The 17,320-nt window shown below is 41.3% G+C and overlaps 2 protein-coding genes across 3 annotated transcripts; both read right to left on the bottom strand.

The window, feature by feature from the left end:
* Positions 1–105: 105 nt before the first annotated feature.
* On the bottom strand, positions 106–12,258 carry spast (spastin). 2 transcript variants are annotated; one of them, XM_083522767.1, is made up of 17 exons: positions 10,130–12,258; positions 7,675–7,758; positions 7,314–7,397; positions 6,965–7,045; positions 5,469–5,614; positions 4,457–4,602; positions 4,127–4,220; positions 3,622–3,696; positions 3,425–3,496; positions 3,131–3,206; positions 2,848–2,939; positions 2,660–2,739; positions 2,528–2,570; positions 1,973–2,052; positions 1,796–1,866; positions 1,678–1,718; positions 106–1,067 (listed from the first exon to the last, which is right to left on the bottom strand). In XM_083522767.1, the coding sequence occupies exons 1-17, from the start codon at positions 10,527–10,529 to the stop codon at positions 942–944; spliced, it is 1,791 nt and encodes a 596-aa protein (XP_083378893.1). In that variant the 5' UTR covers positions 10,530–12,258; the 3' UTR covers positions 106–941. The 2 variants fall into 2 exon arrangements, with proteins under 2 accessions (XP_083378893.1, XP_083378894.1); XM_083522768.1 differs by lacking the exon at positions 6,965–7,045 and having other exon boundaries at positions 10,130–10,765.
* On the bottom strand, positions 11,877–17,095 carry rln3b (relaxin 3b; the record flags this gene model as incomplete). The annotated part of the gene is made up of 2 exons (XM_083522888.1): positions 16,616–17,095; positions 11,877–12,172 (listed from the first exon to the last, which is right to left on the bottom strand). Exons 1-2 carry the CDS (start codon positions 16,794–16,796, stop codon positions 11,877–11,879), a joined length of 477 nt encoding a protein of 158 aa, XP_083379014.1. The 5' UTR covers positions 16,797–17,095.
* Between the last annotated feature and the right edge of the window lie 225 nt (positions 17,096–17,320).

The raw sequence follows: 17,320 nt of genomic DNA, 5'->3' as shown, positions 1-17,320 counted from the left end.
GATATTTCAAGCAAATAGTCCTGAAATGAACAAAAAGGCTCTCTAATGATTTTCCAAAATTTATTCTCATTAAATCTACTTTTATGATTCATAAAATGGTTTATATTTTTAATCGAAGGAGTTTCAAGTCCTGATTTCTTATTTTTATACCGAATATACTTTGTACAAATGCTTCATGTCTGAACAATAGGTGTACAATATGTATTATATTTCACATAAAGTAAGAAGCCTTAACATGAATGACAAAATAATCAATATACACAAAAATCATTCAAAAGTCTGCAATATAACAATAATTCATGTTCTCAATTTCATGCTTTATTTTGTATTGCCGTTTACATTTACTGTGCATCTGCTGCCCCCTATGGGTAAGTAAGTGCCATTGCAGGAACATTCAAACGAATGAAAATCTTCACAAAATTTATTTTTCTTTTTTTTTTGTTCTTGAGGAATACGTGGGATTCTGGCTCTTACAATAAATACTACACCCATTAAACAGCGCAGGTCTTATCTGACATGATTTTGGCAGAAGTTATTGCTTTAAATCAGGACTTTTCCATACAGTTCCATACCAAAAGTTGAGTAAGATTTTTTTTTTGGCCAGGTTACTGATTTTAATTTATTCTGAAAAACAAAAGCACACTGGCGCTGAGATCGGGGACGGTCTCTGCTACAGCACACATGTCCAGCCTGATGTTTGTGTCAAGACACTGCGAAAAATCTAAGGCACAGGAGCACTGGAGAACCACCAGAAGGATCTTTGGGGTGGGGCTAATAAGAGTCGTAGATGGTTTACCCGTAACGTTAGCGATGAGGTACAATAAAAGAAGCAAACGTGTCGTCATGAAAGACGTCTCCCAAATCACTAATGTCCTCGATCAAGCTCTCGTTCAACAGTGTCCAACAGTGTCACAGTCCAGAGGTCAGAGGAGGAGTGTGTGTCATAAAGCAGTGGTGTCTCCATACTCCCGATTCCAGCGTGCGTACTGCTCCAGAGTCTGAGGACTAACGCTCTTCTTGATCTTCTTCAGTGACTCGATGAAATCCGAGACTAGAATGTTCCTCACCTAATGAGGGACAAAGAAACAAAGATGTGTCAGTCTCAGGGAAGGAGGCGTGTCCTCTGTTTGCCAGTCTCACTGAAGGAGGCATGTCCTCTGTGTGTCAGTCTCAGGGAAGGAGGCATGTCCTCTGTGTGTCAGTCTCAGGGAAGGAGGTGTGTCCTCTGTGTGTCAGTCTCACTGAAGGAGGCATGTCCTCTGTGTGTCAGTCTCAGGGAAGGAGGCGTGTCCTCTGTGTGTCAGTCTTAGGGAAGGGGGCATGTCCTCTGTGTGTCAGTCTCAGGGAAGGAGGTGTGGCCTCGGTGTGTCAGTCTCAGTGAAGGAGGCATGGCCTGTGTCAGTCTCAGTAAAGAAGGCGTGGCCTGTGTGAGCGTCGTTTTCGGTAAAGTAGGCGTGTTCTCTGTGTGTAAGGCTCGGTAAAGGAGGCGTGGCCTCTGTAACTACCAGCATTATTGCCCACTCCTTACTTAACCTCTAACTCCTTAAACACTTCTGTACAATATCTGAATCACCACATCATTTAGAGTCATTCACAAGCTTATTAATCATCTCAGAAGAAGACGATACACACCCCCGCTATTAATTATAATACATTCTTAACACAAACAAACTGTACCTCTTTTGCTGCCATGTTCCTCACTTGCTCTGGACGAAGCTCTGAAAACATGCAGAGATCAGAGTGATCAGATTTCACCCTGAATAAATACACAAACGTTTCTTCTCCGTCATCTCACCTCGTATGGGTCCCAGTGCAGCGTCCTTAGCTAAGGAGGTCAGATCACTGCCCGAGTAACCATCAGTCATCCTATATACACACACACACACCATGATTACCCCATTAGCCCGATCACATTTCAATGGCCTGTGTGTGTGTGTGTGTGTGTGTGTGTGTGTGTATTAGGAGCACAGACTTGGCTAGCTGATTCAGCTCTTTCTGTGTCAGTGGGTTCCCATGTTTACTCAGGAGATTCTTCAGCAGCATTAGCCGAGTCTGTAACACACACACACACACACACACACACACACACACACACACACACACACACACACACACAGTTCAGATTTGGTGATAACTGTTGTAATAGTAATATCTGTAATTATTATTTGAAAGCCATTGTATTTTCCATGACCATAGGGTTGCCAGATCTAGCATAAAAAGTCAAATATCAGTAAGTAAAAATAACATTTAGAAGTAAACATTGTATAGTATTGCTTTTAATGAAGCACTATTATAACATTTCCTTTCATATTTTATTATTTTGGATATTGGTGCACTGAACACACACACACACACACACACACACACAATAGCTTCAGAACTGAGCAAAGTGATTATAATATTGAGCTCATGTTGAAAACAAAAGCAAGAAATGTGAATAAAAGCAGTGTGTCTGGGGAAGTGAGAAGGTAGAACAAATCTGCAATTTTTTTTTGTTTGTACTTGAACAGATCACTCTGGAACGTACCTCCTCGGAGGGTAAGGTCACATATATCCTCTTTGCAAACCGCCTGCACATCAGAAACACACACACACACACACACATTTCAGAGCAAGTTTCACAATCGCACTGCAAGAACATCAGGAGATCAGTGAGAACCTGAGCACAGCCTCGTCCAACTCCTGAGGACGATTCGTAGCTCCCATTACCAGCACCCGGTCATCACCTCCTGACTGTACCTACACACACACACACACACCATAAACCTATACACATACAAATATAGTTTGCAAAAGAAGAATGAGAGACAGACAGCAAGATAGAAAGAAAGAGAGAGAGATTTATACCCCATCAAACTCTATAAGGAACTCAGTCTTCAGTCTTCTGCTGGCATCATGCTCTCCTTCTCTTCTTTCACACAATAAACTGTCTATTTCATCTGCGCGCGCACGCACACACACACACACACACACACACACACACACAGTCACAGAATTAGATTATAAATGTGTTAAAGGCCATGTGCGAATTATAACTGCCTCTGAGGCGTCAAACCCCCCCCCCCCCCAACACACAAACATACATAGAGCGTGTGTGTGTGTGTGTGCGCACGTGTGTGTGTTCTCTCACCAATAAAGATGATCGACGGCTGGAGTTCCCGAGCAACAGCAAATAGAGCGCGTACCAATTTCTCACCTTCACCAACCTGCACGAGTGTATATTATATATATACACATACATACATACATACATACATACACACACACATACATATATATATACACATATACATATACACAAACACACACACAGTATCCGAATGACTAATGATACATCCTGTAAATAACAAAAATTAGGAGAGAGGAGTGATTGAAAAACAGAAACAGGACAAAAGACAGAACGACAGACAGACAGTTCACTGACGTATTTGGAGGTCAGACTGGCAGCGCTGATGTTGAAGAAGGTAGCGTTGGATTCCATGGCAACTGCTTTTGCCTGGAGAAGGGAAACAAGCGCACACAAACACATTTTATATACACACACAAAAAATTTTATCACCTCAACGAGTAGTGTGTAGCGAAGCAGAATGTGTGTGTGTGTGTGTGTGTGTGTGTGTGTACCAGCATGGTCTTCCCGTTCCCGGGAGGCCCGAACAGCAGTAATCCTCTCGCTGGAGCTCTTAGGCCTGTAAACAACTACAAAAACAAAAACAATGGTGTACGCTGTGAGACATGCGTGCGTGCGTGCGTGCGTGTGTAGAGGAGTGTGAGTGGTTGTGTGTGTGTGTGTGTGTAGAGGAGTGTGAGTGGTTGTGTTTGTGTGTGTGTGTGTGTGTGTGTGTGTGGTTGTGTTTGTGTGTGTGTGTGTGTGTGTGTGTGTGTGTGTGTGTGTGTGTGTGTGGTTGTGTGTGGTTGTGTGTGGTTGTGTGTGGTTGTGTGTGGTTGTGTGTGGTTGTGTGTGTGTGTGGTTGTGTGTGGTTGTGTGTGGTTGTGTGTGTGTGGTTGTGTGTGTGTGGTTGTGTGTGTGTGGTTGTGTGTGTGTGGTTGTGTGTGTGTGGTTGTGTGTGTGTGGTTGTGTGTGTGTGTGTGTGTGTGTATATATATATATATATAAAATGTGTAGTACCTCAGGCCGCAGTGCCGGCAGGATCACAATCTCCTGCAGTGCTTGTTTGGCCAAGTCTTGACCTGCTACATCTTCGAACCTCACAGCCGAGCCACTGGAACACACACACACACACACACACACACAGTAATCCAGTGAAGAGTTTGTGCAAAAGAAATGTGTCCTTTCTTTTTTTTTCTCACTCACTCACTCACTCACTCACTCACTCACTCACTCACTCACTCACTCACTCACTCACTCACTCACTCACTCACTCACTCACTCACTCACTCACTCACTCACTCACTCACTCACTCACTCACTCACTCACTCACTCACTCACTCACTCACCTGTCCACTATCTCATTGAGAATGAGGTTTGTCAGTTTGCTGTCCACGTTTTTAAAGTTCTTCATGTCTTTCTTCCTCTGTGGATTGGAGGAAGAAATAGTGCTGGCTTTAGTGTTCCCTCTGGCAAAACCCCTTCCTGCTGGAGCCTGAAACGCAAACACACACACACACACACACACACACACACACACACACACACACACACACACACACACACACACACTTACTTTTGTCCATGAATATGTATTAATCATTTCCAATTGTCTATTCGAGTTCACGACATCAAAGCCCTCCAGCAGGCGCCCAATAACCTCGCCATTTTCATGGCGTTTCATTGGACGGTTAGCGAGCGGACATATACTGAGCTCGCAACCTGCATCTGTGGCAAACTGCACATGTTAAAATGTATTTGTGTGGATTTAAACGCTGCTTATTCAGTCGACAGCAGCTGATGAATTACACTTACAAGGACGTTTACAAAACCAAACCGGTTCCAAACAGTTGTTCAGCTTTTTTATGAAATATTTATACTTTTGGGTTTTCTTTCCTGTACAATTTGCACAAAAACACACAATTTGCCTTCATTTCAAATCCGTAATTTTATGGGGTTATTAATAAAGATGCTTCTGCTACAGATGATGCATGCGGGCAGTGCAGCTGTGGCTACAGTGAAAGGAGATGTGTTGAATTGTGTTTATACTGCATTTCTATAGCTGTGGTGTTATAATGATGGTATTAAGAAGTCGATTGACTCTGGAAGGACACCACTGAGGGCCCGGGGGTGAAATGTACAGCAAAACACTGGGTTGTTAATTTACTATAAACATTAAACAGGTAATTGAAAAACTACAGATATAAAATCAGACTAATCCGAATCCCACACTGCGAATGGATTTATTGATCTCAAATCAAACAAATCAAAAGTTTTTCCCTCCTTTAGATGCTTAAATAAAAGTTTTTGACCCATGCAAAGACCCTAATGTGTGTGTGTGTGAGTGTGTTTTCTCATTACCCTGTGGTTGGATTGGGGTGCTGTTCGGCCTGTGGTTGGTGCAGTAAAGCTGGTTGAGCGCTGGGGGGCACTGGAGGGAGGTCTAGCAGGCTTGAGCTTCACCTGAGATGTAGAGGAGTTTGTCTTCTTAGGTACAACACTGCTGGCTGTAAACCAATATATGTTAATATAATCATTATGATGCCACGTCTATTAAAACCATCAATACTGTAGAGAAACGCAGTATATTAAAGCGCTGCATCACAGGAATCTCATACAGCGAGAAAAAATGTCAAAGCAAAAAACTATATAATATATAATAATATTAATAACCTCATAAAATGACCTTGTGCATTTTTGTGCATTTTTTTTTTTAACACATTATGGTTTTGCTGGAGATTTGAAATTGACTGAAAAAAAGTATTAAATCCACATAAACATTTCGGGGCTTGAGCAGTTTGCTGCAGATGCGGGTTGCGAGCTCCAACTAGTGCGCTCTCTGACCGTCCAATCAAACGACGTGAAAATGCTGAGGTTATTGTACGCCTGCTAGGTGGCCCCGGTGTAGCCAACTTGAAATCTGATTGGTTGAACCAACAGCCTTTGAGCGACACGTACTTTACGCCTCAGGCACTGCACTGCTGATTCTGAAGGGCTCACGGCAGATTTCTTTGACCCGGGGCAACTCTAACCTAAACGTGCACTGTTTTATGCAGTGATGGCGAGAGAAACGGTATCAAATTAGAAAATACCATGGGGGGGAAAATTGTTATGCATATTCATAGATTAAATCATAAATCAGAACGATAGATTAAAACGTAAATAGTTTAAAACGTGTCAGTAGATTAAAATGTACGTTTAAATCTTCTAAAAAATAAATACGTAGATTAAATCTACATTTTTAAATCGATTCAAATGTAAGTCAGTGTTTCTGATAGGAATATTTGGAAAATTTTACTTCAACTAAAATTCTAAAATCTACTTTTTATTATAATTAGGGGAAAGACTCTTAATACACTGTATTGCCAAAAGTTTGCGGACGACTGATCATAAGTACGATATGTGCTTTTCATCATCGCCTTCTGCATTTAGTCCCAATTTGCTCTTAAAATTTCCTCCACTCTTCTGGGGAGATGTTCTACTAGATTTTGGAGTGGAGATTTGTGCTCATTCAGCGATAAGGGTGCCAGTAAAGTCAGGTACTGATGTAGGTGAGAAGGTGAGAAGGTGAGGAGGCATGAAAAATTCTTCCCAAAGGTGTTCTAGCTCTATAACAAGAGATCTACCACATCTTCCAACCCATGTAAAGCAGATCTTCATGGAGCTGGCTTTGTGCACTGGGGCAGTGTCATGCTGGACCAGGTTTGGATACAATTGTGTCCTTCAGCTTTGCGACAACAGTTTGGTAAAGAAGCACAAACGTATGTGTTTTTTCTCACAATATGCTTCATAATCAAAAACTTGATTTGGAGTATCGCATGCAGAAACATACAGGAACAACCTTCTCCTTCTCTCACCTGCGTGGGGGCTGCCGTTGGAGAGGGGCGAGTTAATGCGTTCGGTGTGTACAGTGTGTGAGGGATCAGAGCTCAGCTTAGCTTCACCACCACCAACCCGGAAAACAGAGAAAGAGAGAGAAAGAGAGAGTCAAAGTGAGAACGTGTGAGAGAATGTGACCGTGTCAGAGGAAGGCGGAGTCAAACAAGAAACACCAGGAAGGCAGGAGAAAGCAACTGCTAAGACGAATTTCATATCTTTAGAGAAGTACGACACCAGTGAGTCGTCACATGTCTGACTCAGTGTCACAAAACTGCTGATCGGAGGTTTAAAGGGAATTGTGGGTAATGCACAAGCTCACATGCTCACCCAGCAGCTGCAGACGCTCCGTGGCCATAATCAGGTTGGTGTTCATTTTGTCCTGTAGCCGTCTGGCTCGGTCTGCTTTCTCTCCTGAAGGGTGACACACACAACAAACAAGTGGGAAGTTCATATGTAGGACACAAACGGAGAGGTGATGAAAAGATGACAGAGAGATTTAGAGGTGATGGAGAGATTCAGATATGACAGGTAGGTGACTAATGGAGAGGCGATGGAGAGGCGATAACGAGACTGAGGTGATAGAAAGATAGAGAGGTGATGGAGAAGTGATGGACAGGTGACTGACAGATATAGAGGTGATGGAGTAGTTGACAAAGTGATGGAGAGGCGATGAAAAATGCTGACTCACCGGTGCCAGTGACTTCGATGCAGATGCCTTTCTCCAGCTCTACGATGCCCTTACGGTACCACTGCACCGCCTGATCTTTGTGACCTAGAAAACACACACACGCGCAGCATTGGAAAAGTACTATTGCAATACCACCTCATTTTTTTACCATTTCCAGGGGCATATTGGTGCTTTTGTTTTCATTACATGATATCAAATTTGGTGCTTGATAATGGAATTAAATTGAATTCACATCAATTTGTGTTAGAAAGCCACTTCCAGGTTAGATGCTTAAAAAAAGTGAGGTAGTTTAGAGTAATTCATCCAGGACACGAACACCAAAGCACACTGATGATGTTCCAGATTGTGTCCTGGTTCAATCAGAGTTGGAGAAGTGGAGATCAGACACAGCAATAGCTGATAGTACAGGAGATCCGGTAAAGTGTTTACAGAGCTTCACTTTTTCCACACTTTAGACACACCCGTCTTTATGAGGTCCCACAGTTAACAGCATGAGCACAAACCAAGACAAGAAGTCCAAGGAATACAGGATTGTATCGAAGCACAGATCTGGGGAAGAGAACAGAAACATTTTGGCAGCATTGAAGGTCATGAGCACAGTGGCCTCAATCATCCGTAAATGAAAGAGGTTCGGAACCACCAGGACGCTTCCTATAGTGAGCCACCCGGCCAAACTGAGCAATCTGGCAGAAGGGCTTTAGTCAGAGAGGTGACCAAGAACCCGATAGTCACTCTAAAAGAGGTCCATTGTTTCTTGGTTGAGAGAGGAGAACCTTCCAGAAGAACAACCATTTCTGCAGCACTCCACCAATCAGGCCTGTATGGTAAAGTGGCCAGACGGAAGCCACTCCTCAGTAAAAGGCACATGACAGCCTGTATGGAGTTTGCCAAAAGGCACCTGAAGGACTCTCTGTCCAAGAGAAAAAGATTGAACTCTTAATGCTAAGCGTCATGTCTGGAGGAAAACCAGGCACCGTTCATCACCTGGCCAATACCATCCCTACAGTGAAGCATGGTGGTGGCAGCATCATGCTGTGGGGATGTTTTATAGCAGCAGGAACTGGAAGACTGTGTCAGGATCGAGGGAAAGATTAATGTAGTAATGTACAGAGACGACCTTAATAAAAACCTGCTTCAGATCACTCTGGGCTTTAGATTGGGGCGACGGTTCATCTTCCAACAGGATAACAACCTTAAACCCACAGCCAAGATAACAAAAGGAGTGTCTACAGGACGACCTAATGTCTAATGTCCTTGAGTGGCCCAGCCAGAGCCCAGACTTAAGCCTGATTGAACATCTCTGGAGAGACCTGGAAATGCCTGTGCACTGATGCTCCCTATCCAACCTGATGGACCTAATGTGAAGAAACTGCCCAAAAATTGGTGTCAAGCTTGTTGCATCAAACTCAAAAAGTCCTGAGGCTGTAATTGGTACCAAAGAAGCTTCATCAAAGTATTGAGCAAAAGCGTTGATACTTCTGTACATGTGATTTATTTATTAATTTTTTATAAATTTGCAAATATTTCAAACACACTTCTTTGATGTCATTACGGGGTTTTGTTTGTAGAACTTTGAGAAAAAATGGTGAATTGAATGCATTTTAGAATGAGGCTGTAACATAACGTGGAAAAAGTGAAGCTCTGTGAACACTTTCCGGACGCACTGTATAACAGAGGTCATGTGGACGATCGATAGCCCTGATCACTCGTTTTCTAGGCCAGTCGCTCCAGGGGGCGTGTACAGGGGTTACTATAGAAACAGTGAATCACCATAAGGACAGAAAACACACCTCTGGAAGGAGTCTCCAGTTCTGGTGGCAAAAATAAAACTGTAACTTTAAAAGTTACGCTTTGGAATTTCGAGCATGAGAAACATCTGGATCGAGATGACATCTCAGCATCATCTCGCCCCACGCTCTGCGAGATCTACAGTGTCCTGAAGATAATCTGTTTATGTGACGAAGATCATCAAAGCCAAACAACAACCTGGAAACTTCTTCAATCAGCTTTTCTCAGCCTCTTTCTGCTGAGGGTTAAATCAACATGTCTTTCTCATCTTCTGAACTTCGTCCAGGTCCAGCCCTTGGAAAGGGGAGGGGGGGGGGGGAGATGAGAAAAGGGGAAAGAAAAGGAAGAAAGGAAAAAGAGGAAGGAAAGAAAAAGAGGGATGAGAAAGGGGAAGGAAAAAGGAAAGGAAAGATGAAGGAAATTGAGAAGCAAAGCAAAAGAGTAAGTGAAAAGGGAAAGAGGAAGAAAATTGGGAAGGAAAATGAAAAGAGGAAGGGAAAAGAGGAAGAAAGGAAGTTGGGAAGGAACAGGGAAAAGTCAAAGGTGAAAGAAAATAGGGAAGGAAAGGGAAAAATGATATAAAGGGAAAGTAGAAGGAACGGGGGAAGAAAATTGGAAGGGGAAAGAAGAGAAAAATGGGAAGGAGAAAGAAAAAGAAAAGCTCTACCTTTCTCGTCCTCGTCGATGCGCAGTGCCACTGAGATGAACTCGAACGCCTGCTTGTGATGCTTCTTGATCAGATCTCCGCTGGCATCGAGGTCTCCACCTCCAAACTCCTTCGGCTTGGTGGCCATCGTGCGGCAGATGGGCTTCAAAACCCAGGCTAGGAGCGCACACAGCCGCCCAAACACCAGCCCGAGCAGCGAGCAGAGCACCAGGAGAGGAGAGATGAGCACCAGGAGGCGGTGAAAACGCCGAGGATGAGGATGCTGCTGCTGATGACGGTGGTGGTGAAGATGTTGTGAAAGAAGAAGCGCCTCCTGGTCACAGGTGTCCCCTGCTGAAGGCCCAAACCGGCCTGCGGTTCCCCTCTTCCACTGCGCAGTGCTTCCAGGTGCCGAATTCATTCACGTTGCCTGCACATGACGCTTCCATAACAGAATAAATCCGCTTCGAAATCCAATTCATTAATTAAACGTGGTTCCTGCTCCGGTTCCTCTCTTGTTTACGGTTTTGTGACGCCAAAAGCGCTGTCAAGTCCTATATCCCGGTTAGGTTTGTATTGCGCATGCGCAACATAGGCAACATTTGTTTTCCCACTCCGCCAACGCATGCGTACTAAATAGAGAGCGAAAGGCAAGTACAGAAGGACGGAATTCAGCCATATATCTATGTATATATAATCTGAAATATGACTATGGATGCTGAAATATATGTTTATGAATATTGATTTAAAAAAATCCTTACTGCAGTCAGAATTCTGAAAAGAAAATGGTTCAGAAAGACTGCAGTTCGTAATCAAACCAGCAGATGGAGACATAGTTGCTTGAATATAAAAAAAGAGGCGCATTCTGTATTTTAAATCAGAAATTTTAAAAGTCATGTGTATAATGAAATATAAAAAAAAACAATAATAAACATATCTTTCGGAAATACAGGCGATGTTTTAATTTGCATTCGGTCCTGAATGTGCTATAGAAATAAGTGCTTTAATGTGATTGCTATGACTGTTGACTCTAAACATTTGAAGGCAAATACTTTTTACTCTTTTACATTTATTCACGTGAAAGTTTAAAGGGAGCACTTTTACTGGAGTCATATTTTACCTTGTGTATATCTAATTTTACTTAAGTACATGGTTTGTGTACTTCATCCACCACTGAAACTGCGGTTTGTGTCAGCCATGTCACATGGTCGCAGGGTTTGCTGGGAAATAGAGTTGTTTGTTTGCTCATGAGACATGATAATTTCCATAACGTCATAACATGTAACATGATTGACTGCCTGGATATATTATAAGAGGATAAACTGCGTCTGTCAGTTATAACCTGTTTGGTCATATAGGCATATAGATCTATCAGATAATGGGCAAAGTTCTTTGTGAAGATTGGATCATCCATGGACCATAAAAGCATAAAAGGAGAACTCAAAGTGACTTTCTTTCCCCGGTTGTGTCACCATTATCCTCACACACGCCTGTAACACAATCGCATGAAAATAAAATGTATTGCAAAACAAAACTTTTTATTTGGGGACAATCAGAGCAAGACAGCACAGAGTGTAATTCACAGAAAAACACTTTCGTTGAACGAGGCACCACACTTGCATACATTTTAATACGTTACATCCCAGCTGCTGTATTCAAACTAGGCCACTTAAAAACACCATCCCATCCAAAACATCAAACATGGCAGACACGGACACGACAGCTTGAGATCGACGTGTATAGACAATCTAAGCCGGAGAGTCCGTTTTTAGCACAGAGAGCTGATCTCGCTCTTGCTGCAGCCCCACTTGCAGCAAGCGTTGGACAAGCCCACAACCACATCCCTGCCTTTCCTGTCAGAGGTGCGCAGAGCCTCGAGGACCTCGTCTGAGATGAGCGAGCGAGCCGGGCGGACGAACGCTAAGCTCTCTGGAGCTTCACCGGCCAAGCCGTCCACCTCCGGGTCAGCCTGGGCTTTGTAGGAAAGGTGTGGGATGAGCTGGGCGCTCCAACTGTCTGAGACCTCATCATCATGAGCAGAAAGAAAGTCCCCGGTTAAAGCACCTGAGAAGAGACAGAGGGGAATGGAGGATTTAATTGTTTTTACTAGTACGGTCACTAGAACACAATAATAAAGAATTATTTTTATCAGGGGGTAAAAAATACAAGAACAAATTCCAAGGAGTGGAAACTGCATTTATATTACGACAAATGTACCCTGCTACATTTATAAACTTATCCCAGCGTTTAACTAACGCCTGGAAAGATTCGGCATTAGATTTGTCAGTACGCCTGAACCATCCTAGGACAGGATTAACATCCAAATGTCTTACTGCAGCTGAGCGTCTCTACTGAGCACACACCGTTCCCTGTACTAACACTGTTGTCTGGGATCTTGAATAACAGGGTCCCGACTGGCCCACGACATATGCGCTGCCTACCAGTAATAGGACACTCTAGCCACTTACTGCTGCGTGTAGTACCACCGTGCTAGCATCCATTTTCATACCTGTACCATTAAAAGTCCCGGTTTGACTTCAACACCCCCTCATATTATCATTTATTTACATTGAAATAAATAGCATTTTGCCTCATTTCTTTTCTCTTTTTTGTTATAATAAATATACTTGTTCTTACAGAGTTTTCTAAGAGTATTTATGTGTTTGTCTATTTATTTATTAATTAACTGTTAAGATATGATTTTACCTCATTCTGCAGTGCTCTGTATTGTTGAAAGATTTATGATCAAACTCTTGATGTCACCCAAATGAGGATGAGTTCCCCTTTTGAGTTTGGTTCCTCTCAAGGTTTCTTCCTCATAACATCTAAGGACGTTTTTCCTTGCCACAGTCACCATGGCTGCTCATCAGGGATAAATACACATCATTCACCTCACATCATTCACATCATTGAATGTTGATTTCTGTAAAGCTGCTTTAAGACAATGTCTGTTGTGAAAAGCACTATAGAAATAAACTTGATTTGACTTGACTTAACTTGACTTGACTTGACTTGACTACCTAAAGTAAGTGCAACTGATGCCTCTCCCTTTTGACCCCCCAAAATAATCCTTTGCTCCCGATTCCAATGATTATTGTTTAACAAGTTGTCCTTTAAGCGTAAAAGGTGATGGCGGTGGTGGGGTTAAGCAGCTCTATTGTTGCACAACTTTCATTTCTGGGCCAGAAAAATCAGGAAACATAAGTCTGAAGAGAAGGAATTAGCAAAATCCAATGCATGGCCATTATTTCAACCATTATATAAGTCTAAAAATGTAATTTAAACACATACTACACATTTTAACTTATATTGGTTGCTGTGTATATATCCATAGTGTCAGGATTATGGAAATGGAAAACTACATTTCCCAGCAGCCACTGGGATCATCAATGGGATCTAATCATTTACACCTTGTCACCTGAGTCACCAATACACGTTGTTGCATGCGCATAAAAGTTGGCATTAGTTGGCATCGTTTTTAACACATTTGAATTGATAATAAACAATTTATTTATATATAATAATTAGTAGATGTGCTATACCTGCTATACCTTTATTATTTAGAAAGTGACCAATAGTTTGTGAACAATATTTGATGTAGATTGGTTTCTTCTCGGTTATCTGTTTCTCTCAGAACCGTTGCTACTGTACGTGAATACAACGTATAACTACGGAGACCGAGGCGTGTCCTGAGAGTCACATACAATACAGATTACAACGTTTGCATCAGAAACATGAACTGACCCATATTCGCTGCTTTCACGTGTAGACTTCTGTTCACCTTCTGCTGATGTTCTCCAACTCAAGACACATCCCCCATTATTTTTTTTTGTTCCATCACAATGATGGATTGCTTCATTAGATTCATATCATTTGTCTTATGCGAAATTAATTAAAATGAAATTAAAGCTTAAAGATAATAGACTTTAGACATTAGGGTTTCTTAAGAGTTCATTGGATGGTTGTTTTAACTAAAATGAAGGGATTTGGCATTAGGACTATAAAGGGATATGTTGTTAGTAGAGCTGTCAAAAAACCAAATGAACACAAATTAATTTTAACGGTACAAATCTTATTAATGCTCGATCAGTACAGTGCGCATTTCTGTTTCAACATTTTTATAAAAAATATAAATAAATAAATATTAAAGGGGCGAAATTTAAACCTTCAACGCCACACACATTTATTCACGACGTCCTTTCTTTACTCCGATATCAATAAAAAAAATTCTTCACAGAGTAATAATATTTAATCACTAAACATTTGTTTTACTGATGCGCCAAGTCTCAATTCAAGCACCAAAATCTGCCATGGTGCACACGTCCGGCAATTAAAACCGTCCGTGTGGAAACCGTCCGTGTGCCCGATAGCCAAAGTTCTGTTTGTTGTCCTGATGATTTACATAATTGAAAACACCATCATTACTTTAAAACATTTAAAGAATATTTTGTCCACATGCGCTATGTTGAGTTCGGTTTCATTCATAATAAACATACAATTGCATAAAGCATCAATATTTGTCCATGCGCATGTTGATTAAAGTATTAAAAACTTGAAAAGTATTAATTTAAGGTACATTTAGAACAGATAAATGTGCCATGTATCGCAAGTACTTTTTATACTTTTTATTTTTATATTCTATTTTTATTTACATGTTGGACTGGAATTCCTAAAATGCATTTCACTACATGTTGTACTTTGTATGAATGTGTATGTGACAAATAAAAATTTAATTTGATTTAATTTGATGTGTTTCACTGGATAAAATACTTGTAGGACTTTGGGCTGCATTTACTGCAGATAATTAAAGAATAATAAAAAAAACCCACAGTGAAACACAAAAAAACATAATGATATAATATTATAATAATCATTACATAGGTTCTGTCAGCATTGGTGGAAAAAGATTCCTCTCCGACTGAGGTGTTTTACTCGTCACATATACATTACAGCACAGTGAAAATCTTTCTTCGCATGTCCCAGCACAGGTTCAGCTGTGAAACTACAGCTGATGGGGATAAAGGCCTTCCAAAAGAATTAACCATTGACCAACCACATTCCTTTTAGAATGAACATAGACATGCAGGTTTATAGACATAAAGGTTCTGGTATAATTAACGGTTCTTATTCCCTGAAATTGGACTTGCTCCCTGAAATGGAAACCTTGTGACAAACTAAACAGCCTTTTACAGTGTTGGAAATATTTTTACATCATTACAGATAGAATCAATGTAGTTCTTCTTATTATTATTACACTATTATTCTGATTATTACTGTTTTCCAGTCAAATACACTGACAGCATTTCGCTGATTCTTACTGTTCTTACTCTATGTTTATCTATGACTTTTACCTGAGAACTTTTCTTTAAGAGAAGCCGAACTGTGTGTGGCTGAACTGTTACAAACTTGAATTCAAACACACACTAGAAATACTCTATTCAATTCATACACACATTATATTATAACTGTTGACATGTTGTTTTTGCACACATTCTTTTCCTACTGTTGCTGCTTTTTTACAACATTTTGTGTATATGTTTATTAGTACACTCTTGTGCAGGTTTTTTTTTTTTTTTTGCACATTTAACTGTATAACATCTTATACAGTAGTTATACTGGTCGGCGCTACTTTTTGTATGTGTCGCACACTTTATGTGGCTAGAACAACTTACTATAGTCCATAGCTCTATGCTCTGTTATGAAGCTCTGTGCTCTGTTATGTAGCTCTGATCTTTGTTATGTAGCTTTGTGATGTAGCTCTATGCTCTGTGATGTAGCTCTGTGATGTAGCTCTATGCTCTGTGATGTAGCTCTGTGATGTAGCTCTATGCTCTGTAATGTTGCTCTGTGATGTAGCTCTGTGCTCTGTGATGTAACTCTTTTATGTAGCTCTGTGCTCTGTTATGAAGCTCTGTTCTTTGTTATGTAGCTTTGTGATGTAGCTCTGCTCTGTGATGTAGCTCTGTTATGTAGCTCTGTGCTCTGTTATGTGGCTCTGTGTTGTGTGAGGTAGCTCCATGTTGTTTTAAGTAGCACCAGGGTTCTGGAGAAACTTCTCATTTCACTGTGTACTGCGTCAGTTATATATGGTTGAAATTACAATAAAAACTTCTTGACTTAAGATAACATTCCTTTAACTAAATTCAAAAAGTGACAAACAATCCAACCTGGCTGCCCACAGCATCAAAATAAAAATGAATAAATAAATAAAAGTCAATTGGCAAGAATCGTGATACAGTATCGGTATTGAAACAAAACCAGCAAAAAATGGCGTATTGAATATTGGAGAAAGGTAGTTCAAATATTATTGCTAGCAAAAGACAAACTGAAGGTTCCCATTTTTGATCTAACACAGCATTAACTACAGTAAGAAGTTTCACTTTCCCAGAAGATACTGAGCAGAACATTGTACTTTCAATTCCTTTTAATAAAAGCCAAATAATTTAGTCTGAATGTTATGCCATTTGTTTGTCAGAAAGCTTTGAGGTAAACATTAAAAATACTCACCGCCTTCACTTGGCATCCCCACAGATCTTCTCCAGCGTGAGCCTCCACAGGTAAAGATGACCGCACGGATAAATTCTCTTCCGCACAGCTTCACCCCATAAATGGAGTGACCCTCAGTGGCTTGGGCTCGGTATGCCAGTGCCACCAGCAGGCTCAGGGTCATAACGATTTCTTTGTACATAATAGCAAAACAAGGAATAGAACTGGATAGCAAGGTGAGACTGATAGACAATTCGTGGTAGGTCCCACACTGGGTTTCTCAGCATCCTCAGAGCTCTTTTATAGTTCCTCAGCTCTTCAGACTGACCTATTCCTCCCCTGGTGTCATTCAGACAGATAGCAATGGAGACCTTTACTGGGACAAAGAGATGGCCTGGAACTGCTTTAATTAACCAGAATCCGGCCTTCAAGGTTAGGTCAGAGGAAATGGCCTAATCTTATCATTTGTGACCTTTCAAGATAGCACACATGCAGACACGAATTGGGGGACCACACACACACACACACACACACACACACACACACCCACACACACACCCACACACACATACACACACACACACACACACACACACACACACACACACACACACACACACACACATACATACAAAAACCAGTGTTATCCTGATCTCTATGAAAGTAAACTACCATTTGTTTAGCAAATTATGTGATGAATGTTGGTTGCTTTTGGTTGGGTGAGGC

This window comes from Silurus aristotelis, assembly GCF_946808225.1.
Source record: "Silurus aristotelis genome assembly, chromosome: 20".
NCBI lineage: Eukaryota > Metazoa > Chordata > Actinopteri > Siluriformes > Siluridae > Silurus > Silurus aristotelis.
This window is presented reverse-complemented; position numbering and strand designations above follow the sequence as displayed.

Excerpts from the sequence above, each read along its gene's own strand:
- spast (XM_083522767.1), bottom strand. The coding sequence starts at position 10,529 with ATGAATTCGGCACCTGGAAGCACTGCGCAGTGGAAGAGGGGAACCGCA. Across the intron at positions 7,759-10,129 it reads CATCGACGAGGACGAGAAAG|GTCACAAAGATCAGGCGGTG; the intron begins GTAGAGCTTTTC and ends TGTGTTTTCTAG. Across the intron at positions 5,615-6,964 it reads CAACGGCAGCCCCCACGCAG|CCAGCAGTGTTGTACCTAAG; the intron begins GTGAGAGAAGGA and ends ATTGGTTTACAG.